At 30.6% G+C, this 27,822-nt stretch overlaps 1 protein-coding gene across 2 annotated transcripts; it reads right to left on the bottom strand.

The window, feature by feature from the left end:
* Positions 1 to 859: 859 nt before the first annotated feature.
* On the bottom strand, positions 860 to 27,822 carry LOC139518923 (stabilizer of axonemal microtubules 2-like). 2 transcript variants are annotated; one of them, XM_071310612.1, is made up of 5 exons: positions 27,661 to 27,822; positions 16,765 to 16,938; positions 9,348 to 9,460; positions 5,684 to 5,770; positions 860 to 5,240 (listed from the first exon to the last, which is right to left on the bottom strand). In XM_071310612.1, exons 1-5 carry the CDS (start codon positions 27,690 to 27,692, stop codon positions 4,279 to 4,281), a joined length of 1,368 nt encoding a protein of 455 aa, XP_071166713.1. In that variant the 5' UTR covers positions 27,693 to 27,822; the 3' UTR covers positions 860 to 4,278. The 2 variants fall into 2 exon arrangements, with proteins under 2 accessions (XP_071166713.1, XP_071166712.1); XM_071310611.1 differs by lacking the exons at positions 16,765 to 16,938; positions 27,661 to 27,822 and adding an exon at positions 13,086 to 13,708.

The following is a 27,822-nucleotide window of genomic DNA, read 5'->3' as shown; positions in this document are numbered from 1 at the left end:
ATCAACTAACAGCTGATCTCCAATTGTGTAGGAATAGTCTCAGCTTTGATAATTTTGATGCATTAACTTCTAAATGGTCTATTGTATAGCATTGCTTTGCTGTATATATATCCAATTAAAGAGATCTATGATATTCTAGACAAGGGAGGTGTTAGGGGCCTTCTTAAACTTGCAGTGAAGTGAGAGTATTTTATCTGTGCTGGACTTTGTGATGAAGAACAGCAATCAAAGCGCTGTTCCTTTGCTTGATGTGTTTTTCTGCTGTGCATGTAGTGATTTTTTGTCATGGATCATTTGTTTTTCTCCATTTTCTTATGTAATGCATTATTCTTTCTACAGATACGATTCAAACCCCATATTTAAATTTTAATGTGCAAGTTAACATCATTGATTGATTGCACACTTTCAACATACTTAGTTTTATCATAGCAGCAAGTTTTTAATTACATTGATTAGTGCAGGAAGCTGCAATACCAGGAGAAAATTACCAACCTTCAGTTTGGGAAATCAGGCATTCCACCTCAAGACAGATATAGGTAAGACAATTTTTGCTACTAGCAGTATTGAACTCACAACCTCATTACTGTAGATGAAATACTAAGACAACTCTTCCACCATGGTTACACCATTCAAGGTAACAGTCTAAAGGAAGACTTGTCAATTTAACCATACACATAATTTTTTCCAAGTGCAATACCCATTGCTGCTGCTTAGTCTTTAGCATGACCTTCTGAATTTGAGATGAGCACTCTACCACAAAATCGTCAAGGTGGTTTTGGAACTGACCATTAAATAAAAAACAATTGTGTACATGTATATTTTTTTTTTTTATTTATGTTCTACTCATACATAATATCCATTTTTCTCCATATTGTGAAATATATAGAATCTGTCTTACAAAGACAATGTCTGATTTATTTACAGTGAGTTACAAAAATTTCTAAAAAGCAATGTTGATGTATTTAATACATGATTTATGAATTGTGGCGTGAATGTATGAATAACTTATATCAAATACCAAGGCTTTGAATAAATTTTACCTACTAATCCATTATTTTCCCAATTCATGTTAAAATTTATGAAGGAGGATTTTCAAATTGCACTTTAAGAGGTTTTCTGCTCAAAAGAAGATTTCATATTTAAGTTAAGACGTACCATTTATCATGATCACTGTCAAAATTAAATTAACTGCTAACTGACGTTGTAATCTGTTAGAGACATTTAAATGATAAAATTAAATCCTTTATCAATCAGAAATAGGAATACACATTTTGTAAAAAAATATCACATAAAAATCTTTACTTTTAAAAAAGTTTCGAAACATTAAAAGTAAAGATTAAGTTTACCAAAGCTACAATTTCAATTATAGCTGAATTTGTTTAAATAAAGAATAAAACAAATAACAGAAGCATAAAAAGAATTTCTAATAACAGTAACATTTGTAAAATAACAAAGTGGAACACATCTGGAAAAATTAGTATGGTTTAGTATAATTTAATTTTGGAGAGGAAATTAAGACAAATTAGCTCCCCTTATAATAATTTTGAAGGTCATAGCAAAAAAAGTTAGACATGAATCAACATAGTTATTTAGGGTAAAAGTCATCAGTTGTTTAAGTTAATCAATTTTAATCAGAGTATGAATGCACTTAGTCTTAGATAAGAAAATAAAGAAGAGAGTTCTTCTTTGGCCTAGTAAACAGTATAAGCCTTAATTGAAAATATTTAAGAAAGTTCAAATTCATACTAGCAAGAGAAGACTATTTATTAACAGGTATATGACCTTGTCTTCAATCTTTTTCAATCATTTTTTTGTTGGAGAAAATGTTTTTGCATAATGCTATAGATACTAAGTATCTATCAATCTTATTGACAACTTATCTTGTAGGTAAAGTTATAAATCTGTACATAAGGATGCTCCAAAATAAAACCAAATAATCAAACAGACCTAAATATGGCAACAGTGAATAAATAAGGCATTTGTTTCTTAACTACCAAAGAATGAAATATAACAAAATGACACTAAAACATACTAACAATATATAAAATATAACTCATAACAGCTGCAGTAAATAATAAAGTGGTGCAATAACAACTCTTATAAATAACAACGGTGAATAGATTAATAAGTAAAAAATCACAGACAACATGAAAAGGACGGATTATATCTTTGTTTAGAAAGCACTATTTCTTTACACTCATTTTTCACATGTCGTGATTGACAGGTAATAATTAAATATTAAAAAGCACTTTTTGAGATATAAATCTTTGAGGCACTGTTTTCAAAACTTAATGGCAGCATAGACCTAAATGAAAAATCATCTAGTCATTTGCTATATATAGTCATTATCAAATAAAATCAAAATCAAGAAAGATAAAGCCCTGTTATAATAAAACAAATATTAATTTCTCAAAACATTGAAATATCAAAATAGAAAAAGAGCTTAAGTTTTTATATATTATCAATGATGTTGAAAGAAATAATAATGAATAAACTCTGTTGAATGCATAATTTTCTAAAAATAGAAATCTTTTGCAAATCTCTGTTTTCCCATGGCAAGTTTATCTACATGTATCACAATTATTTACATCATAAATCAATGTGCTTTATTAAAGCATAAATATGTTGGCACATCACTACCTAAAACTCTAAATCCATTTAGCAAATATTTTCCAGATAAATAATCTACAATTAAAGTCATATGAAATTTCATTCATAGCGGAATTGTTTTTTACCAACTTAGCACAGTCTGTGTCTCGTGCATGATATCTGGACAGATAAGAATGGCCAAAGCTGTGACCTTTCAACAGGGATAAGCAATATTGATTGGTCAAATATGTAAAGTCTCATAGTTAGATGGGGGAGGAGGGGTATACAAATTACTTGCACCATTCTATAAAATTATTTGAAAACTTGCATATCATGCCTTACTAGTGCCATTTAACAGTGCTACTCTAAGTGAGCAAAAACAAATCCAGTAATTATTTTCCACACAATAGGCCTGACTTAAAGGGGCACTAGCTGCCAAATTCATGTTCACTGATTTGACTCAAATTCTCATATTTTATTTATAACAATGTAAAACATTTTTCGAAACTATCAAAAATATCAAATAAACAATTTACAGGACATGGTCTCAATAAGATGTTGCTTTGTTTCGTGTGATATTTAGCCAAGACTCCATCTAATTAACTATCCAGTTGACCTTCTATGACCATATAAGCGATGTAAACATAAACACAGATATAAATAGATTAAGCAACTTGCCCAATTGGATTTTTATAGGTCTGTTAAATTTGGTATTATAGATTAAAAAATTTATGTTTATTGTCGTTTTTACTTTTATAAGAATGATTTCGTGTGGATCGAATCAGTTAATCAAATTATTTACCTTTGTTTCACTTTCAATGTTGACATTCTTTTCCTTTAAATACCCGTACACGGACAATGCATGCGTTATTCTTTCACTTTCTACAGGGTTAAATTGGAGTTCACATGAATATGGATTTAATGAGGTAGAATTATTCACTTGCAAGTGAATAACTCATTATCAATGTTTATTAGCTTAATTTGACAAAATAGAACCATTTTAGCTGATAAAAGCAAATTATTATTTCACCTTTTCAATTCCATTAATGATTGAACAAAAAAAATCATACTTTTGATTTTTTATATATCTCGTAGCTAGTGCCCCTTTAATCAAAACTTACAGTGTCAGGTTAAAGGAAACGACTCAATACATAAAACAGAGGAATATTGCAAAAATTAACAATGGCACTACAAGAATAAATAAACAATAGCAAAAGAGTATTATAGTATAATAAAGGACACTTCTATACCCAAGAAATCTTCAAGACAATTATCACTCTATTAGTGGTATTATACCAAGTACAACCCACAACATCTTTAAATTTTCACTTAATAAGATATGACAAAAACTGCACTTTTGTTTTTATAACTTATTTAAACATTGGCAGAAATCTTAACCAAGCCCTGATGTTTTTCTAACATATTTAAAAAAATCTTTCATAAAATACCATAAATCATGATTTTTTTCAGTGATAATAATTTAAACAACCTGAGTGAAGTTAATTAAAAAATCTAAAGTATACAATATGGAACATGTATTCCGATACAGGACAACATCTTCCCATCCAGAAAATGTCTTTATCACTATAAATTCTTTTCATGTAGATATCATATTATGTAATAGGGTTCAGCAGCATTTCTTTATAAAAATATAGTATATATCACAGACATAAGAAAGATATAAGAATGTTATGCGACAGCCATTGGTGTACGTGCCGACATGGGTAATTTCTGTATCGTTGACATGACAGGTACGTTATGCCTTTCACACATGATCACTCTGTTAGCTGGTAATTGTGGATCATGGCATGGACAAAGTGGCATTTGTTTTTTGGTATAATCAGTTCTGTACATTGTACCATCTTCAAATCTAGCATTGCTCTGGAATGCTGTGTTATCTGGACGGAATGACTGGGTAGGATGAACACCATGAGGTACATAGTGAGCCTTGTATGTGGGCATGCCTTCAAATGGAGCATTATTAGGTTGATATTCATCTCTTTGGTGTGGTTGATTTTTTTGTAATGCCCATTTCTTATAATCTTGAGAATAATTAGTAGTACCATCAAATGGAGCATTTCTTGCTTTGCCAGCAGATGTTGGTCTCATTGCCAAATTTTTTGTTAATGGTAGTTGTTTGTATGTAGCATTATGAGTTGTTTGTGTGTACATTTCACCTTCAGGTTTTTGGTATGCGTCATGTTGATGCACATATGGTCTATCCATTGGCCACTTGATATAATCTTTACGATTGGTTGTTGTATCTTCCAATGGTTGTCCAGATGAGAAAGCAGCATTATCAGGTTTAAAGCTTCTGGTTGGTTGTCCATGTTGACCTTTGTAGTCTCGTCTAAAGGTTGTAAGGTCATCCAGAGGTGCTGATGATGGTTTGTATCCCTCTTGTTGATGAAGGTGTTTAGCGGGGAGAGCATGTTTCTTGTATTCAGCACGATAATCTGTCATGTCAGCAAAAGGTTGGTCTGATCCAATAGCAGCTTCCATTGGTCTTAATGGTTCACGTTTGGCCTGGTTATATTTACGGAAATCATGATGCATGGTACTCTCCCCTCCAAATGGTTGTGTTGGAGCCTGATAGGAATCTCTTAAGCCATAAGGTTCTTGTCGGCTGGTTTCCCATTTTTTGTAGTCAGCTTATAAAATAGAAGATGATATTTTTTTCACATTTTATGAAAGATATAAATTTATTAGATTTATGCCATTACAAAAAAACATGTTGTTAGACCCTTCTAAATGCAAAACCCAGAGTTCAGAAAGTAAACCTCACTATATAGTTCAAATCAATAACTTTTAATAATTTTTATCATTTATGTTCTTTGCAAATTGTATTGTTTTATCTTGCTGTTTTCACATTTGAATTGTTTCATAATAATCATGTTCATGCCTTTTATAGCAGACTTTTGGGTATGGGTTTTTCTAATTGTTGAAGGCCATACAGTTACCTATAGTTACTTGTATCCACTTCATTTAAACTCTGGTAAATATAGTTGCCTCATTGGTAATTATATAACACATCTCCTGATTCTTATAATATATTGGTTTTTTTTTTATTACTTATCTGAATATAAATATGTACCTCTATATGTAGGTTCTCCTTCAAATCTTCCTCCTGGTAGTCTCTGTCCATCATGTTTTATAGCATGCACTCTTTCTGGGTGCTTTTCTGAAAATACAAATATAGAATATAGTTTTTAGTAGTCCTTACAGTTATCTCAGTCTTCCTGAAGATCACAGAAATCATATAAAAACAATGCAAATTTATTTAAATCTAACGCAGAATAAGGACTGTCAGTAGATACAAAAGTTGATATCCAACCATACTCCTCCTCCACCCAAATACACAAAATCTCAGTTAATTTAGATTATACCTTAATTATACCTATAAAAATTACAGGTCTATAGATGATAGAGTATACTGGTTTCCTTAAGCTTTACACAACACATAATTATTACTTTACTTTATTGAATAATGCTTCCCTTTACTAAATTAAAGAGTTTTTTTTAAAACCATAATCTAAATCAAATACATGTATTGTTTTTACTGTTTTCTATCTTTTAAAAGAAATTAAAACAGTAGGATATTATCAATAGCAACTTTTTATAATATTTTATTTTATCATTTTGAGTTACATGTATCTCCCCTTTTCACCAATAGCAACATCATCAATATATCAATATTTACCCAAATCTGATCAACAAAGTAACATTGTTAAGTGCAAGTTAGTCTTTTCTATTCAGCCTTTTAAATTTATAAATCAGTTAAAATTTGTTGTGTCAATATAAATCCATATATCATTTATCAAAAAATCATGAAGTGTATACGGAAAAAGAGAAGTTCAAATATAAACAACAATGATCTTAAGAAAACGTTGAGTAAATCAATTCTAATGGAATTTCTTTGTACCTTTTATCATTAGTCTATGATCAGCATTGAAGAGTTTGACCTCGGACATTGATAACTACTTGTCATATTTTATAAATGAACAAAAGTCATACTCGATATACAGTTCAATGAAAATTAATGAGGAATATTTAATCTTCAAAATTCTGTCATATCTCAATATCTATGTAGAAATATCCACTGACGACACCAGGAGAGATTTCCACAATAATTTAAGCTAACGAGTAAATATATTAAAGGAAAGGCTTTATTTTGCATGATCCAAGAACAAACAGAGATACAAAATTAACAATTTAATTTCAATCTAAGGAAACGAATTGCAATTTCAACACAAGTTTACATAGTCCCTGGATGTTTTAAAACATACCCTTGTTATTTACAATTTGGATTAAGGGAACTGAACTATATAACATAGTGGCTAGAAATTTAGAAGTAATAATTTGCTACCATTCACTCCATATGGACAATAACACCTATTGGTTTAATTATTAAAATTATTAAAGTCAGACCCTAAAATAAAGAGTTACAATGGCCTGTGAGGTAGAAAGCATCGGAACAAGATTAAAAACATATCAATTGTAATGGAATATATTTAACAAAACTGTTAGATTTATCTTTTTAGACTATCGTTAATATCTAACTGAAAGATGTTTAATTCAATTTTTCTTTTAAATTTGAAAATATAAAGGAAATCAAAAATCACACATCACCATCTAACATATATATTCATATGAACTTAAAGTATAAGTATACTTCTAGAACAAAAAGCTTGCAGCACATATAGAGTTATTTCAACAATAAAGAGCTCCCACATATAAGATATATATTCAGAGTTAAATATAAATAGTTACTCAAAGGAGAGGACCAATAAGTATAAGCATATTTATTGAATAATCAATAAAAAGAAAATAATTTCAACCAAAGCTGCAATGCTTTATAAAAGTAAAAAAAAATCAGTTTTAAATTCTACATATATCTCAGAAGATATTATAGTAATTATTTGATTCTAAGGCCAATTTCATACCAACTTCTTTGTTTTTTTCAATCTAAAAGTATCATGTTAAATAGACATTAAAATTTGAATTTAAACCTGTAATCATTGTGAAAAATTTAAGGAACGTGAAATTTCTCAATAAGGTATTCAGCTTGTAACAAAAACTTTGTATAAGTAAAAGTTTAAACAATATCTAATGTATCAAGATAAAGTTATAATGGTGGCTGTTGACAAAGACATACATGTTTATTGAACTTCAAAACAATGTCTATACTAATATCCCTGTTTCTTGCACGTTCTCACGATATCTTTCTTGTTAACGTTAAGATTGTTGTATCGGGTTGAAGTATTTTCCTGTCTTAATAGCACTTAAGGAAAAAAACATACTTGATATTACTAGGATATATAACACAACAGATTGTGAAATCAATTCTTCTTACTTTGGCCCAGATTACAAGCATTGATGATTTAATTTATAAGGATACCTGATTCCTATTTTATTGATTGCACTATAGGATTTCATCAAACATACATATTAAAATTTTAAAATCAGTTGAAAATGAGCATATCAGTAAAAAAACATCTTTTTATTTTATATGACAATGATTTGTCAAAGCAATAGAAACTGAAGCGTAATATTAAAGAACTTAGATATTAAAAAGATAAAAAAAAATGATGGTTTTAATATAAAATATGAATTAAAATTCTTTAAATTTTTAATAACCATAACAAAATACAGGTTCTAAGGAGAAACATCATATCAATTGAAATAAAATCCCAGCAATATCAAAACCAGTTTATTGATAGAAAGACAAAAGTGCAAAACAACAAACAATTATATACATCTAACTAGCAATGGTCATGTGTTAAGAGGAAGACATGTGAATGATTGACAATTCCTTATTGTCCCAAACTTTGTATTGTTTCAATTTACATGTATACCGTAATACAGTTTCTTTTCATGAGAAAAAATCAGAACAGTGAAAACACGAATATCTAAAATAATAATCATATATTTTGGGGAAAAATAAAGATTATTGGAACAGAGCCATTAAACCAACCTACATTTCTTGTACTGATGAAAACTTCCAGGTTTGTAAGTTAGACAATACATACACTCAGAAACCTCTTATATATCAAACATCATTTATAATGAGGATAATTACAAATCATTTGCTTATTGGCTTGTGTGTAATTACATTTTGTTTGCTTGTCTCAATAGATGCTGCAATTACTAAAGATTCAGGTCTTAAGGGAGACAAAAATAATTAGAAAACTTTTCTGTATCAGTTTTATACTAAAACTATCTCAATTTTATAATATTTCGTTGTGCAAGACTAAGCAACTTTTCTGTAATTAAATCCTAAACATTGCTTAATCCAAGTTACTTAAAGATTTTTAAAATGTTACTGATACTACATTTGCATGAAAGCATTTTTTTTATATATACTACATTTGCATGAAAGCATTTTTTTTACATACTACATTTGCATGAAAGCATTTTTTTTATATATATATCAAAATCCAAACATTTGACAAAGAAATAGTTGAGTGTTTCAATTTGGAATAAAATTTGTTGGGATCTCTTGTTTCCAAGTAATGTTTTTTTTTGATTTTGTTGGACACAAATTTAAAAGCATTGAAATCCTCAAAGTGTTTTAATTTTAATTATAGTAAAAATGAAAAATTTGAATTTATTTAGTATTAAACCTAAAATTAACAATGAACTTTGTAGTTGGAAGAAGTAAAATCAAAACAGACTTAATGACAGATATATTTAAAAGCATAATTAAACTAAGGAAACAGTAACAGTTTTTTCAGTTTCAAAAGTTAGAACCAACCAACCTGTATATTCTTTCTTGTAAGACGTCATGCCATCCATATTTCCTTCTGGTCTTTTATATTGCTCAGCCTGTCTGACATATGGCTTCTCAATAGGATGTGGCACATAATCTTGTCTGTAAAGGAAAGGATTAATAATTCATGAGATAAAAAAGGGGGAGGGTTGAGTACACAATACACTATTCATATCCTCCCATTAGTTTATATGTATGTCCAATATACATAGTTTCATCAGTAGATTGTTCTATCTCTTTATGACTTTAGTTCTTAAGAATTTTGTATTGAAGTTGTCATTGTATATTTGGTCAGCCTATTAAGAGGGGGGTCAGAGGGGTCCCGAGGTCCAGAATTAAAAAAAAATAAAATCTGGATATCCTGAATTTCCCGAAAGGGTCAATCCCAAAATCATGAGCTTAAAAACATACAGACATCCCAAAAAAGGTCCTGCCCCCTCGCAATTAACAAAAGTTCCCTGGAAACTGTGCTATAAACAATCAGATAATATCTGTTCCTTTTAGAACAAGTATTCTGTACCCTTTATTCCGTAAGGAACAAAATTTGTAACAATGTCAAATCTTTTGTCATTCCTACCAGAGAAATATAATATAAATTTACCTAAATGTCTCTGTTTCTACTGAATTAATAAACAACTTGACCAGGCTCTTTGTGATTAAGAGGTTTCCATATACTCTGGGTTCATTATTATTCATTAGGAACCAATTGTCCTGGATTTGTAGGTTTCTTGGGGAAAATTTCTCATAGGAAAGGATTTTATGCAAAGTTTTCAACTTTTGGCAAAACCACAAAATCAAGTATACAAGAATATTTACATTTTTCATTTGGGACATGAAAATTGGTACCACTCAATTAATTGAAAAGCAGCCTGGAAGCATTACTATAAGTATAAAATTATATTGGTGCCAAATTTTGATAACTATAGTGTTATGATGCTTTTTAAACACTTTTTTTAAAATACTTTGGCTGCCAATAAAGGGGTCTGAATTCAGCATCATCAAAAATTTCCACTGCACTATCATTTTCTATGTTTTATTGACCATGAAAATGTGAAAAAATCTTTAATTTGAAATTAAAATTAGAAAGATCATATCATAGGGAACATGTGTACTAAGTTTCAAGTTGATTGGACTTCAACTTCATCAAAAACTACCTTGATCAAAACCTTTAACCTGAAGCGGGACAGAGGGACGAACAGATGGACAAACGAATGGACTGACAAACGAACAGACAGACAAACAAACAGACAAGATGGATGAACAGAAGCACAGACCAGAAAACATAATGCCCATAAATGGGTCATAAAAACTATATGTATTATATCAAAGAAGATGGCAGAACACAATGAATCAATGAGAGGACAATCAAATAACAGAGAAAGATTTAACCCAAAGAAATCCAGAGGTCCTTAAACAGCCTTCAATAATAATAAACAGGGATCAAAACAATATGTCTATTTCAAAGCTCTATAGTGTATACCTATGAAATTAAATCGTTCTAAATAAATGGGAATTAATTAAAACCTTGCCACCAACTCCAAGTTCTTATAACTTTGAAGAACTTATAGCAGCCTCAAAAAAGAATTTTTTGAATGATTGTTCAAACGTTTATCTTATGTCATAAAAATAGTCAGATGAACAATTTTATTGATATAGGAGGGAGTTACAAGTGGTCAATTTAAAAAGGAATAAACAAAGCCAGATAATAAAAGCAGCTTTTATATGGGGACGAAGTCCCCTTTTACAGTAGAAAATTCAATAAAAAAAAAAAAAAAAAAAAATTTCCCGAATTTTTCATTGTACTAATGAACTCAAAATCGTTCAATTTTTTTTTGTCGCGTTTTTTAATTTCCGGATCTGAGCAGAACACATAACTCTACCTCCTTCTTCCGGTCTTGTTGTCGTGAGACTTTGATTAGTCTAGTAAAATATAGGAACTCAAGGAACACAATACCAATATATTTCATTTTTAATCATTCTTTGTCTTTGGTATGAATAAACGTTACCTAATGCATTGCGTTTCTTTGTTTACATTGAACATGACGTCATAACTTAAATAACATCACAAGTAAAATCCCTTACAACAGAACCAAAATCGGAAACGTTACGGTATTTCCGTTTCTTTTTTTAACAAATATTTAAGTTACAAAAATTAATTTAAACAAACTTCGTCCCCATTCACAGGTAATGCCTGCCTCATATTAAAGGGTGTAAAAAGATAAAATCTTGTAGGGAAATAAATAACAAACAAGGTATGTTAAGCAAATTAGTTTTTCTCATGAGCATTGTCTTTTCTGACATAAAGGTATAGCTAGTCTTAGATCTCTTGAATGCTGAGATTATTTTGTCTGGAATGATGACAGATAATCAATAAAGTACCAAAACAAAGAAGAATGTACAAAAAAATCAAGATAATTGAAAAACTACAAAATAAAAATGAAATCTACATTTTACAATAAACTACATAGATCAACAGGTACAATGTATAATGAGTCTCATTGGGGTCTAAGCATGATGCTGGATTGACTTATTTTTTTTGTAAGCTTGACTCAACAAAGTCAAATTATTGTGCATAATACAGGAAACAAAGTCGGGCTGACACATGAAATTACAAGCGTTATTATTAAATTGATAAGCGGGATACAGGAATCAGACTAAATAGTCATCAAGACCCCTCCCCATGAGACCCTCTATCCAAAAAGACATTTGAACTGACTAAAAAACATTTTATCTGGTAAAAGTATGACATTACAAGAGTTTAAACTGTCTCATCCTTTTAATAATCATTTTTAATGGCATACTTTAAAATACATCACTTTTCCATGTGAGATGTTGTGTAACTGTATTCTGTAAGCTAGCACATATAATTAAGTTTTTTTTCCTAAAGATCTATTCAAATTTCAAAAAATTAAATGACTTTAAATGTAGCCAAAAATCTCTACTGTATATAAATGTTGTTGTTTAAATCAAAACTTGTATAATTGACTTCTACAAATTTTATTTAAATATTTGACTTAGTAATTTGCAGCCTTAAAGTTTTACATTTAATTGCCTTATTTATTTCAAAATTGTAGTTACATTTAATAGTATGGTAGACCGGATCTGACATAGATATAAAGGACTATTCTGAATAGCACAATTTGTCCAACTGAACGAAGAAACATTCTCTTCATGTACATTAGTAAATAAAACATTGACTTGAGTAACTTTTTTTAATAATGCAAATACAGAAACAAGTTGATGATGATACCTTCCCTGCTTGGCAAGGACTGTAAAATCAGGAATCAATACATTACCCTTCAGTCTTTTGGTCCTTCAAAAACAGGAATAGTGAATAGATCATACTTACCCTTTTATGGTACAAATTTTGAAACATGGAACAGTTTTATCATACTTACCATGCATCTAGATTTGTCATACAACTTATTTTCATGAATAAATACCAAAATGTACCATAATCGTGATATTTTTATGCCCAAAGTAAACTAAAGCCACAATCTAGGTTTTTTTTGTATAAAAATTAGCAAGATCTAGGATTTTATAACAAAACTTAACCATGAAATTACTAAGCTTAGTTTTCAACTTTCATAAAAAGAAGAATAAATTACAGCGAGTCTAGAACATGAGAAACAGAGACAAATTAACATGAAGTAGACATGTTTTCTATGTCTTTCATGAATTTATCTTTTTATTTCTTACAAATAGGGACCTACAACATTGTACTAACCCTCGCCTAGGACTTTTACCAATTACAGGAACTGCTTTATCATAGGCAACTTTATCATAAACCATCCATTTAGCAGCCTCTTGACGTTTATTTTCCCTGTCACGAATCCTAGTGACACTTTCCTCATCAAGTTTTGTATAAAATTCATGATCTCGAGGCGAATTTTGTGCCATATCTTCCTGTGTATATCCAATATTATTTTGCCTACTAACAGGCATTGCTCTATCATCACCTCTTTTATCATAAATCATCCATTTAGCATCCTCTTTACGTCTACTTTCACGGTCATCTATTCTCTGAATATTTTGCTCATCCAGTTTTGTAAAGAATTCTGGATCATGCTGCCTTACATTTGTATCCCTGGGAGTATTTCTTGGAGTCATTGCCTCCTTACTGTGTCCAGGGATACCCCCGTCTTTATCCAACAGAATATAAGCCATGTTCACTGATGTGGGTATTCCAAGATAATGTCTTCTTAATTGATTTTTCACCTTTTATATCATGTGAGCTTAAATAGGCATGTTTACATTATAGATGGGGTATATAAATTCCTAAAACTTGTATGGACGGTTAGTCCCCCGAATTAAATACCAAATAATAAGTTGCTTTCAAGGGTGTGAACTATAATTACAGAGTATGAGGGTAAATATATATTGGCTTAAATAGATTTTTATACATTGTTATCAAATAGAGGTACGATTTCTCTAATATATTCATAAGACCCTTTAATACATGGTTATCAATAGTTTTTGATAACGGTTACCCTAAATGAGCCTTCATGTTGATGCATTTCGATATTGAATTTTTATTGGTACCCTGTAGCTAGTAACACAGTTTAAGTTTAATATTATGTATGCAAGCAGATAGGCTCAATAAATCACCATGGTTCTGGCCGACTGTTTATTATTTTTAATACTTGATTTGACAAATTGAGATTTTATTGTATGAATTATACTAAAAATTTAAGCTATGAATACATATTATTTAATTATAAAATGAGATCGGGGAATATCAGTGCATTCATAGAACTTATCACCGTGAGTTAAAACATAATCTACAGAATAATTAAAATCAAAACTGGCAAGTTTATTTATTAGCTTTCTGTCTTTTTTATGTTTTGTGTTAAAAAACTATTTACTTTCAACATTTCTGTCACCACTATCAGTAATTATAATCAAGAACCAAAAATAAACTTTAATGAAAAATCTTATTGATCTTTTTCATGCAAACTATTTTTTCTTCATTCAAATACAAAAGTTGTATTTTTGTTTACTGTTAGTAAAACTAGTACAGTATTACTATTTATTCTCAAATTAAAATCAAAATAAAAAGACCAAATAACTCATACCAAGGTTTCCTTTCCAAAAATGACATACCAGTAGATGTGAAATGGCAATAATGGCATGTTATACTGGTATATTTTAAGTTGTTTTACATTTTCTTCAAAATAATTCCCATTTATGATGTAGCTATATAATATCACTTTTATTTTCTCAGTTTTTATGAAAATTAAAGGATGTGCATGTAACTGAAAAATCTTAACTTTGACTAAAAAGTGGAAAATTATTTTCACAAAATACATGTACAATGTAGTTTGATAAAACCCACATAAAATTGAATGAACAGACATTGAAACCAATTCCAATCAAAGGACAGACATCTAACAGTCCATATTGTTGTTGGTTTTTCTTTTAAAGTTTTAAGATAAAGGTCAGATAAGACCACAACGGCTTGAGACTGGCATTTTGAGGCAGAATTTTAGTAAATGGGGTCTAATTATAAAAATGCACAAAAAATAGTTTGATGAGTTATCCCCCTTTTCAGAATAACATATCAGGAAAGATCACTTTGGAACAATTTTTAAAAACATCTCCACAATTGAAAGTTTGTACCAAGAAGAACTCAATATTGAATTGCAACTTGACCTTTGAACTAGTGAGTTTGTAAGTTATCAAGTCTCTCCTTCTCAGTTTGGTATAAAATTTGAAAATATGATTTAAAATATACCAACAAAACAATATTCCCACAAATGTCAGTCTTTTTATAGCACCTTTAACATAGAATAATTTGCAAAAACATCCTCTTTTACATGGACTTTTGTGTATGCAACTTACAATGTAGCTGACAAAAGGGATTGAAAGGGCAAAGAAGATAGCCTTACTTTAACATGATCAATTGCAATTCACAACCATGGTAGTTTATTTTGGTTAATACAACACTAAAATGTGTTGTATATGTATCATGTCTTGCATGCATACCCTAGTAATGTCTATTTTCCCCCATGAACTCGTCTTATATCATGCATATTCTGTGAGAAATGTTACTTTTTGGTAGTATTTACAATTACTATATTTAAAATAATGTTGATATTTTGTTATACAAACCTTTATGTCTATGATATTTAGTACATAGGATTAGGAGCATGGGTTCAATAACACATAATCCATGTTTTGCTTAAATATGAAACACAGTAATTATTGTTGTTTTCTGTTTCTTTTCAAAGAATTTTAAGTATTGATGGTATTAGAAATCCTTGTGGTAAGTATTAGCTTGTTTAACTCATAAATGAGTTTATCTGATAGATTAATAAAATTTCAAGGTTTTTATGCATTGAATGCTTATGTTTATAAAATATGTTTACTTTGATATTGTGTTTATTCCCTTTTATAATTCTCAACCTTGAAGATCTCCCTCAGACATAATGATGTCATGTTTAGAATTATTTTACCTACACATTATTTTATATTTAAATCTTAAATTTCAAATATCCAAAACACAGTTATAATGTTTACTAAATCAGCTTTGGATTTTTGTTGGAATGGAAGCTTAGTAATTTGTTTGAAAGGTGAAATGATGTAATGGGTTATATATGTACAAGTTCCTACAACTTTTTATGTCTCTTTCCAATTTCTACCAAAAAGAGATTGATATTTCATTCTGAAGTTTTGATTAGATCTGTAAGAAGAAATCCTTTAACAAAAAACCTACAACATTATTGTGGACTGTAATATTTTTCTTCATTAGTTTCAAATCAACATCAACATAGTGTTAATTCTTATAACCTACCTGTACCTTAATGTCAATTTGGGCCAAAACATAAAAGGGCCTGATGGATTTTTTTTCAATTATACCTCCATACATGCCTAATTTATGTGTGTCAAGTATCAATAAAAAGAGGTATGGCCAATAATTCAGGTTCTGAAATCGTTTCTGTATTCATTTTACTGTAGGTTTTTATCAACATATGATGTATTTGCTAACCTGTGACCGAATAGTAAATGCAAAATATGCTCAAAATTGCAACTTTGACACTTATACAAAACATGTATAGGAAGGATCATCAAAAGCTACCTTCATGAACTTTGTAGCCTTCAAGTTGTAAGGCCTCATCATGTTGGAATATATATATATATAAAATTGAGGTATTAAGACCTACCTTTGAGTAATTCTATTTTGGAAGTAACCGCCTTGCAAAGCCTCGTAGTTGGGTTTAAGACTAGACCTCCCTTCGGGTAGTACGGCTATCTTAGAAGTCACCACCTTGTATAGCCTTATGGTTTGGTTAAGACTAGAAGTGGAGTATTAAGACCTACCCTTGAGTTGTTCTATCTTTGAAATCTACACGTAACATAGCCTTATGGTTGGGTTAAGACTTAAGACGTGAGGTATTAAGACCTACCTTTGTGTAGTTCTATCTTGGAAGTCACCACCATGCATAGCCTCATGGTTGGGTTTAAAGTTTTCCCGTGGACAGAGAGGATGTTGCCTATAGACATTGGAATATTCAGTAGTTTTATATGATGGATCACCTTGGCCGATAATATCTTTGTGAACATGTGGAACCATATGCTTTCTGAAAGGAAAAATGAATTTAAGAATACTGTATATAACCTTGAGATCAAATTATCATGCTACCTATATATATTTACATGAACAAAATTGTCATGGATTACATTAAACTTAGGGACTCTCCTGTAATTTGATTTTTTTTTTATATATATACATGTACATGTAGACATATTATTATGATTAATGTATTCAGAAATATAAATTTTATCAATTTATCAAGTTGATTCATCAGTAATTAGTTTAAAATTTCAGAATTTGTTCAATTTTGAAATATCTATAGGCTTTTTCAAACCTACATAATTTTTATGATGATAAAGATATTCTAGTTACAAATACTTTAATTTTGTTGTTTAAACTGAAACTTGTGTTTCAAAAATTATCATAAAAGTTTTTTACATGCATGTATCAAATAGAATTAAGCTAAATTTTACACAATGACAATATCTTTAGGAGGATAAGTGACTGATAACAGCTGTAATTGTATCAAATCTGTTTTCAGTTCAAAGGGAAGTAACTTTATTTCAAATAGGAACAATTTAGATGAAAACAGTTATAAAATGAATACATGATTTTACAGAGTTATGGTGCAAACAATAAGATTTTGCAAAAGTCTTGCAATAATAAAAATGAAGAAAATAGTGTTTTTTTTTATATTCTGAGGAAGCTTATTCATGATAACAAACAGAGCTGGTAGTATTTTCCAAAAAACTTCACATATCCAGAAATCAACGCCACTTTGCTTATTTGAATATTATACTAAAGATATCGGATACGGGTCACGGAAATTACATTAAAATGATAGGGAATTTTGAAAAAATGTCTGTTTTAATTTTAATTTAAGTGATAGACAGGTTGCCGGGGCAGAAAATGAATATACACAACAATATACACCATTTAAACGAAACATAATGACTGTTGTTGCAAAAATACAGGTTCCTGAGCTATTTTAAAAATCGAAGCGAGAGGCTTTTAATATAACAGTGTAAAATACAGGCTAAAATGGCTGAAACGTCAAATTCGCAGACTTCGTGTTGAAAATTGGCTACTAAGGTCATTACAGGTTGCCGGGGTGAAATTTGAAACTTGCATTTCCAAAGAATAAGCAAGTCCAAACCTAGTATGTGTAGTCGTTGAACTCTAGGTTCCCACGTAAAGTTAAAATGTCACTATTTCAAGAAGAATAAACTCACGAAAGCACGAAAAATTCACTAAATTCGCGTTCATTGTTTTGATTTTGACCGCCTGACAACTTTACGGAAATATCAAAGTGATTGTAAATAAGGACTCTGTGACGGGCAACTTATAATATCCGTGTTTTAAAGATTTTAATGATTTTAATGATATCAAGCCAGTCCAGTTCAAACTACTATCACGTGGTACAATTCTCATTTACATATTATGAATATTAATTAGCAAAACCACTACTAATTTCTGGCTATGATCAAAGTATGCAGTGCACTGCTTTTAAAAATGACATAACTAATAAAAATATAGATGTTATAGCAATAATTAATATTATGAAAACTAAATTAACAAAATTATAATGTTATTTTAAAAGATTGGCATGTTCTGCCAATACAATGAATTAAAATTGGGGAAATATGTTAATGTAAACATTGGGAAAATCAGAAGTTATTGTACTTTAATAAAGACTTATGATAATATATTTCATTTGTTTTCATTCATCCTAGGCTTCTTGATTGGTTTGACAGGCAAACCTGAACTTGGTAAATTTTACAAATTCATCATTCTCAACATTACAATATCATCTGTTCATAACTTAGAATAAAAACTGGAGATGAAGACATCAGGACATCTACAAGAAAATCTTAATTTCAGTTCTTTTATTGCCTGCAATTTCAATTCATTTTGTAGTTCTCCACAAGAATAATATGTTTCATAATACATGAATCATTAAATTACACTCATAAACTATATTCTATATATGATAAAAAAAAATTAAAGAGATACTGTATGATTGCCAAGGAGTGATTGATTGTTGATTGCTTAATGTCCAGTGGCAAATATTTCATGCATGTTCGGGACGAGAACAAGTTAGCAATAAATACAATAGGTAGGTCTAGTAATAACAGAGGCCATCCAGGATGGTTGTAGGGGAAATTTGGACAGCCACTGGAAAATGAGGATATATTGGATAGGGACAGACTTCTTGCCTTGCAACACAGTGATATTGTTTGCCTTAAATTAGTGGAGAATAGAGGCTTTTTCCCCTGGAGAAAAATCCCAATTTGAAAAAAAATTGGCTTAAAATTATTCCCAAAAAGACAACTTTTTTCCCAAACAGTGCAGTCTCAGTAGTAATTGTGCATGAATACAAACTGTAAAACACTCATTTAAACATTTTTCATGCCTAAAAATAACTATATGTACACATTTGAGGGTCTGTTTATGTATCATCACTGACAAAATGGACTTTTATTGTAAAGCAGGGTTTGACTCTTGAAAATGGGACTGTAAATTGAAGTTTCAGCCAAATTCATGGTTTATTGTAAATTTCCCAATTTGATGAAAATGACGCATATTTTCCCAATAAAAAAGGGTAGAGGTAGTTTTGAAAAAAGCCAACAATATCACTGCAACAGGCCACCTACGGACCCCTCAAAGAGTTGTTGCAAAGGTTTTTCTCATGCAAAGAGTGTGGCACTCTCTTTACAGTAGGCATCAGATTTAACGTCCCCATTCTGATCAGAGGTGGCTGCAAACTAGACACATCTCACACAGCCAAACTGATGATCCACTTGGCAAGCTTTGTACTGTCTGTTAGAACCATATTTCTATTCCCCAGTCACCCTTGGGGGGATGATTGCCAATGAGACAACAATCAAGCAAAGAATAAATACTCTAGGATGTAAAAGTTAATAACAAAAATACAGAATTCAAGGCATATCAAAACAGATTAATTGAAAAAAACTGTAATATCCCGGTCTTGGTACAGGCCTTTTCTGAAAAAATATGTTAGGTTAAACCTGGTTTTATAGCTAGCTTAACCTACCACTTGTATGAGTTGTTTATAGCTCTGCTTAATTGACACAAGAGTGCACATGCTGAAATGTCTAGCCTTTTTTTTACTAATTATTGATATTATGTTGATAGTCCAAAATATAAAGCTTTATTACAACTGTCACATCAACTTCACATTAACCAGAAAACTAAACATTGACCAATGAACCATGAAAATGAGGTCAAGGTCAGATGAACCACACCAGGCAGGCATGTATGTACAGCTAACAATTCTTGCATACAACAAATATAGTTGATCTATTGATTATAGTTTAAGAAAAACAGACCAAAACACAAAAACTTATCACTGTGCAATGAACCATGAACATGAGGTCAAGGGCAAATGACACCTGCCAGCTAGACATGAACACCTTACAATCATTCCATCAACCAAATATGGTTGACCTATTGCATACAGTAAAAGGAAAACAGACTAAAACACAAAAACTTAACTTTGACCTCTGAACCATGAAAATGAGGTCAAGGTCAAATGGCACCTGCCAGCTAGACATGTACAACGGGTGCCACATGTGGAGCTGGATTTGCTTACTCTTCTGGAGCACCTGAGATCGTCCCTAGTTTTTGGTAGGGTTCGAGTTATTTATTCTTTAAGTTTTCTATGTCGTGTCATGTGTACTATTGTTTGTTTGTTTGTCCTTTTTATTTTTAGCCATGGCGTTGTCAGTTTATTTTCGATTTATGAGTTTGACTGTCACTCTGGTATCTGTCATCCCTCTTTTACAGTCATTTCATACACCAAATATAGTTGACCAATTCATACAGTATAAGAAAAACAGACCAAAACACAAAAACTTAACTATAATCACTGAACCATGAAAATGTGGTCAAGGTCAGATGACACCTGCCAGTTGGACATGTACACCTTTACAGTCCTTCCATACACCAAATATACTAGATCTATTGCTTATAGTATCTGAGATATGAACTTTACCACCAAAACTTAGCCTTGCTCACTGATCCAATAAATGAGGTCGAGGTCAAGTGAAAACTGTCTGACGGTCATGAGGACCTTGCAAGGTACGCACGTACCAAATATAGTTATCCTATTACTTATAATAAGAGAGAATTTAAGATTACAAAAAATCTTAACTTTTTTTTTCAAGTAGTCACTGAACCATGAAAATGAGGTCAAGGACATTGGACATGTGACAGACAGAAACTTCATTACATGAGGCATCCATATACAAAGTATGAAGCATCCAGGTCTTCCACTTTCTAAAATATAAAGCTTTTAAGAAGTTAGCTCCTCACCTATAGCCTCTGCCACCGGATCACTATCCCTATGTCGAGCTTTCTGCAACAAAAGTCGCAGACTCGACAAAAATTAAACATAGGTAAATGTGACTATTAGGGATCAAGCAGCCAAATTGTGTAAACATACATCACAACTAACTCTAAATTTCAAACAAACATACAGATAATTAATTCGAACAAAAATGACAACAAAAATGTGTTGCAGTTGATTAGAATTTGAAAAAGAAGCCAACTAAAAGGTTTTTTCAGTATCTGTATTTTTTTTTAATAGTTTTCCTGAAATTGTTTTACATTTCACAGCGATATAATACTGTTACTTTAATTATTCATCCCTTATTTTATTGATTTTGTTTTTACATTGTATCGGTCATAGATCAAATTTCTTCTTACAGTGTATGTCCACTTGTGTTAAATTAAGATGTCTTTTGATTGAGTTAAACCATTTCAATTGATATTTTATAGTGTGTTTTTCTATGTTGTGATGTTACACTATTGTTTCAGATAAGGGTGAAGGTTTGGTACCATCAAAATGTTTGAATGGTTTTCACTAGTAATTTTTTGGGGCCCCTTTATAGTTAGCTGTTTGGTTTGAGCCAAGGCTCTGTGTTGGAGACTGAACTTTGACCTATAATGATTTATTTTTTATTAATTGTGACTTGGATGGAGAGTTGTCTCATTGGCACTTATACCACATCTTATATCCTTTTATTGGAATTTCTGACTGCTTCCTTACAAACAGCCTTCCATTTAGAAATTATCGGAGATTATACATAACGTAGATAATATATTTATTCAAACTTTAAGGCTTTAGGTATAATTATACCAAGTAAATCTTGTAAAATTATCAAGAAAGATAATATTTGAATACTTTAAATTGGAGTGTCAATTTGATGAAAAATAGTTGAACGGACAGGTACATAGTATGTATAAAGTTGGTAATCAATTTTAACCATGGGATCAATACATAACTGACACCTTTAACATACATACTAATTTACCTGTCCAAGTAATATATACTGGTTCTTATCTGAAACAATGATCAAACTTGGAATACTAACTACATGTATTTGTGTTCAGGTGATCACCTAGGTATTAACTTGGAATACTAACTACATGAATTTAGTTCAGGTGATCACCTAGGTATTAACTTGGAATACTAACTACATGTATTTGTGTTCAGGTGATCACCTAGGTATTAACTTGGAATACTAACTACATGTATTTGTGTTCAGGTGATCACCTAGGTATTAACTTGGAATACTAACTACATGTGTTTGTGTTCAGGTGATCACCTAGGTATTATTAAGTGTCTTCAGATCAAGTACACTTTAAAGTGACTAGTAAGGTACTTGTACTTCACTTTCAAACTGGAATTTTTGCTCTTTTTTCACAATTTAACTAAAATTTTAAAATTTAAAATAAAAACATTGAAAAGTGAAAATAAAAGGACTTTATAATGAATATTGTATTCCATAAATTTATTTTTGGAAGCATATTTGTCCAAAGTTCAAAGATTGTATTGTTCATAAAGGGGCTTTTATTCAGTGGCAATTATTACAATTTTTTAAAGAAAAGGAGAAAATCAAGATTGCAAATCACAAAATATATTAATGATGAAGTAAAAAAACGACAACGAAAATGGTCCAGATGGAAAGACGAAAGAACGGACAAACAGAAGCACTGAGAGTCAAGGGTTACACTTAAATTATTGCCCTAACCGCCAATGGGGGGATATAAATACTGTTTTTTTTTTATCACAAAAACATTTCCATCAAGATTCAAAGTTATTGATGTCTAAAAAGGAACTCAGGATCACTATCACAGGTTAAACAAAAATAGGTCACACTTTATCTTTACACAGGAATACCCTTTGAGTGGCCTCAAAGTGTATCTAAAAAAGTTTAATATTTATTTCAACTTATACTCAAAAACCACCTCATATATAATTTTTTTCCATTTCAAAATACCTTTTGATGAAAGGGAAAAACAACAAAAAGAAATAAATATATATATTGAAATATTAATCAAATATATTTTGTCATATCCTTTCAATTATATTTTCTACTCAAACATTTGCAATATATGGTGGTACCTTCATAATGAATAACAGTTAAAAATCTTGCCAAATGATGTTAACAGTGATTTTTGCCGCATGACGATAAAATGTACACTTTTTTTAAGATGATAAAAAAAATCTTCTGATTTTTACAAATCACTTTTTTTTTTTAAATATCGATAAAATTAATAATTTGGGACCCCTGGCCAATCTGAATCATGGTAAGGATATTTTGACAAATCACAGTAAATTTTAACCAATTTTACATTAATAGTAGTCGAAGATGACTGTTAGAAGTCTGACGGTAAAGGGCATTCCTACCCTCATTTACATGTATCTGTCTTATAATAAGTTAAAACTAGAGGCTCTAAAGAGCCTGTGTCGCTCACCTTGGTCTATGTGAATATTAAACAAAGGAAGCAGATGGATTCATGACAAAATTGTGTTTTGGTGATGGTGATGTGTTTGTACATCTTACTTTACTAAACAGTCTTGCTGCTTACAATTATCTCTGTCTATAATGAACTTGGCCCAGTAGAATTTCAGTGGAAAATGTTAATTAAATTTACAAATTTTATGAAAATTGTTAAAAATTGACTATAAAGAACAATAACTCCTTAGGGGGTCAATTGACCACTTCGGTCATGTTGACTTATTTGTAAATCTTACTTTGCTGAACATTATTACTGTCTACAGTTTATCTCTATCTATAATAATATTCAAGATAATAACCCAAAACAGCAAAATTTCCTTAAAATTACCGATTCAGGGGCAGCAACCCAACAATGGGTTGTCCGATTCATCTGAAAATTTCAGGGGAGACAGATCTTGACCTGATAAATAATTTTTCCCTGTCAGATTTGCTCTAAATGCTTTGGTTTTTGAGTTGTAAGCCAAAAACTGCATTTTACCCCTATGTTCTATTTTTAGCCATGGCGGCCATCTTGGTTAGTTGGCCGGATCACGGGACACATTTCTTAAACTAGATACCTCAATGATGATTGTGGCCAAGTTTGGTTTAATTTGGCCCAGTAGTTTCAGAGGAGAAGATTTAAAAAAAAAAAGGACGACGCCGGACGCTAAGTGATGGGAAAAGCTCACTTGGCCCTTTGGGCCAGGTGAGCTAAAAATGGAAGTTTTGTTTTTCAACATGGACTAACAATTTATACAGTTTACATGTACATGTATAATTGTGTCTTCTATACTCTGTATTGCCATAGGAATCATTTGTCTACATCTATCTTACATCATATTCAAGAGTATTGATGTTCATGCTAATAGTATTACCCTTCTAAAATATCTATAATAATGATTAAGGAGTTGATATTTCAATCTATTCAATTGAATAATTTCAATAAGTTTTCCATTTTTAATGAACACTCAATAAAGTTAGCCTAATGTTTAGAAATTTCACAGCTTTCCTGCAACAGTATATTTGAAAGGTTTACTATAACATTTAAAATATTCTTTTCTGTCATATTCCATGGCTCAACAGTTTGAAAAGTGTATTCTCATATAGAACTATTGATTATATTCATTTTGAAACTGATATGGTCATATTTAATGTAAAGTTAAGTATAATACAGAGTTCTCTTTGTCCATATGAAAACATATCAGTTAAAAATTTGACAGCTAAAAATAAACATTTCTTTGTTTTTATGCTTTCAGTTGTTCATATATCATGTATATATAAAATTTTATTATTCAATAATTCTGAAAAGTTTATTTGTTTGAATATCAACTTTAAATATGTTTTGAAGATAAAAAGATAAAAAGGCTACTGAGGAAGGATTTTTTTAAAATAATTTAAAAAATGTACAGTACATTTCATTTTTGTTCATGAATATAAGTGTCAATTTGTGCATTTAAGTGCATCTTATTTCATATGAAGATCTATTCAATAATAAGAAATGCTCACTTATCATAAATATTTAATTTTATGCTAGACACTGCCAAACTTAAGTCATAATAACTATACAAATTAACAATAGTATTTTTAAATGCAAAGCAAGATTCATTCATTTGAACAGAGAGAAAAACAGTAGTACAAAGAAGCTTTTACATCATTTTTTGTGTTATTGAAATCAAAATGTAAGTAAAGTATAATCTTACATGTAGTTGAACAAACCAATTAGGCATGTATACACATATAAATGACAATCTTACTTTATTTGGTAAAGGATTATACAAATGGATTGAAATGTCTGGGCATTTATAAAAGCAGATTATGTTTGTATGCAGGTGTAGAAGAATGGATATGCTGAATTCCTTGATTCATGATCACCATGAGCAATTTGAAGGTATTCCAGCAATTGAGAGTCTGAGAGATTATTACTGTAATTGGAAGGTATTCCAGCAATTGAGAGTCTGAGAGATTATTACTGTAATTGGAAGGTATTCCAGCAATTGAGAGTCTGAGAGATTATTACTGTAATTGGAAGGTATTCCAGCAATAGAGAGTCTGAGAGATTATTACTGTAATTGGAAGGTATTCCAGCAATAGAGAGTCTGAGAGATTATTACTGTAATTGGAAGGTATTCCAGCAATAGAGAGTCTGAGAGATTATTACTGTAATTGGAAGGTATTCCAGCAACAATTGAGAGTCTGAGAGATTATTACTGTAATTGGAAGGTATTCCAGCAATAGAGAGTCTGAGAGATTATTACTGTAATTGGAAGGTATTCCAGCAATAGAGAGTCTGAGAGATTATTACTGTAATTGGAAGGTATTCCAGCAATTGAGAGTCTGAGAGATTATTACTGTAATTGGAAGGTATTCCAGCAATAGAGAGTCTGAGAGATTATTACTGTAATTGGAAGGTATTCCAGCAATAGAGAGTCTGAGAGATTATTACTGTAATTGGAAGGTATTCCAGCAATAGAGAGTCTGAGAGATTATTACTGTAATTGGAAGGTATTCCAGCAATTGAGAGTCTGAGAGATTATTACTGTAATTGGAAGGTATTCCAGCAATTGAGAGTCTGAGAGATTATTACTGTAATTGGAAGGTATTCCAGCAATTGAGAGTCTGAGAGATTATTACTGTAATTGGAAGGTATTCCAGCAATTGAGAGTCTGAGAGATTATTACTGTAATTGGAAGGTATTCCAGCAATTGAGAGTCTGAGAGATTATTACTGTAATTGGAAGGTATTCCAGCAATTGAGAGTCTGAGAGATTATTACTGTAATTGGAAGGTATTCCAGCAATTGAGAGTCTGAGAGATTATTACTGTAATTGGAAGGTATTCCAGCAATTGAGAGTCTGAGAGATTATTACTGTAATTGGAAGGTATTCCAGCAATTGAGAGTCTGAGAGATTATTACTGTAATTGGAAGGTATTCCAGCGATTGGAAGGTACATGTAATCACAACTGCTGTTCATCATCTCAGTGACATATACATTTTTATATCATATCAAATATATTATATAATTGCTTTGAATATGCAGTAGAAGATCCCACTATACTACAAGATAGATGGAACTTTTGTGCCAATTTGAATGGTCCTTAGCATTTAATTGGTAATGATTCCCCCATGAAAATCCATGATGAAAATGATTTACGTCTTAAAACATATATATGAATTTTGAAATCATTGGTTGAACAATTAACAAAAGGAATTGATGCAAACATACATGTATATAGAGCTAACATTTTTGGTCAAATAACATAATAAATGTAAATTTATATCTTAGCATTGATATACATCAACTGTAGAATACGACAAATACCTAAGATACTTGATATAAGGACCTGTTAGGCCATAGGGGCAGATAAATATAGCTATACAGAATTGTTTTAGTGGAATCTTTTGATAAGTGGTCTTTAGATGTAAAATAAAATCCATTATTATTTGAAAAAGGGTAATATTTCCCCCAAATATGTCTTGTATGTGCCATTTACAATAGAGTAACAATGATGTTAGTCTCAAAATATATAAATTGAGCACAGCATTCAGGTTTATTCTATTTCTGAGACCAATACATGTACATTTACGTGTTGGTCCAAGATGATTTCAAAGGCATATCTGTCAATGATTTATTGACACAGTTCAGATCCATCATTTCATTGTAACCTTTAAGTCCTAAATAAAGATGATTGTAGTTCATTAGCCAACTATATTTTAGTGTAGAGTTATCCCCCATGCTACAGAAATTAGACTTGTTGAATATCATAATAAACAGCATTTTAATTTGACTTTACTATTGAATCTCAGCAACTTCTTTGTCTTCAATACAATGTCCAATAACAAGTTTAAGAGATTACTGTAATCCGATACGTTAATTAAATCACCGGTAATACGACCAACAAGTGCCCGTTGCCCTTTAAATTTGAATTATAAATTGTAACAGATATCTTATTAAAATTACTTACCCACATATACATAATGTACACAAATTCGACATTTTTGTATTTTAAACTGCAATTTGAAAATTTCTCCTTTACTTTTCTAAATTTCAGAACATTAGATGCACGTTGCTAAGTATACATGCATTCAAATGTTTATCAAAGATGGTGGGTGACAACAGACGAGTC

This window comes from Mytilus edulis, chromosome 4 (assembly GCF_963676685.1).
Source record: "Mytilus edulis chromosome 4, xbMytEdul2.2, whole genome shotgun sequence".
Classification (NCBI taxonomy): domain Eukaryota; kingdom Metazoa; phylum Mollusca; class Bivalvia; order Mytilida; family Mytilidae; genus Mytilus; species Mytilus edulis.
Note: the sequence above shows the minus strand (reverse complement) of the source record. Positions and strands in the feature narration are given on the sequence as shown.

Excerpts from the sequence above, each read along its gene's own strand:
- LOC139518923 (XM_071310611.1), bottom strand. The coding sequence starts at position 13,525 with ATGGCTTATATTCTGTTGGATAAAGACGGGGGTATCCCTGGACACAGT. Across the intron at positions 5,771-9,347 it reads TTACAAGAAAGAATATACAG|AAAAGCACCCAGAAAGAGTG; the intron begins GTTGGTTGGTTC and ends TTGTATTTTCAG. Across the intron at positions 5,241-5,683 it reads AGGAGAACCTACATATAGAG|CTGACTACAAAAAATGGGAA; the intron begins GTACATATTTAT and ends CTATTTTATAAG.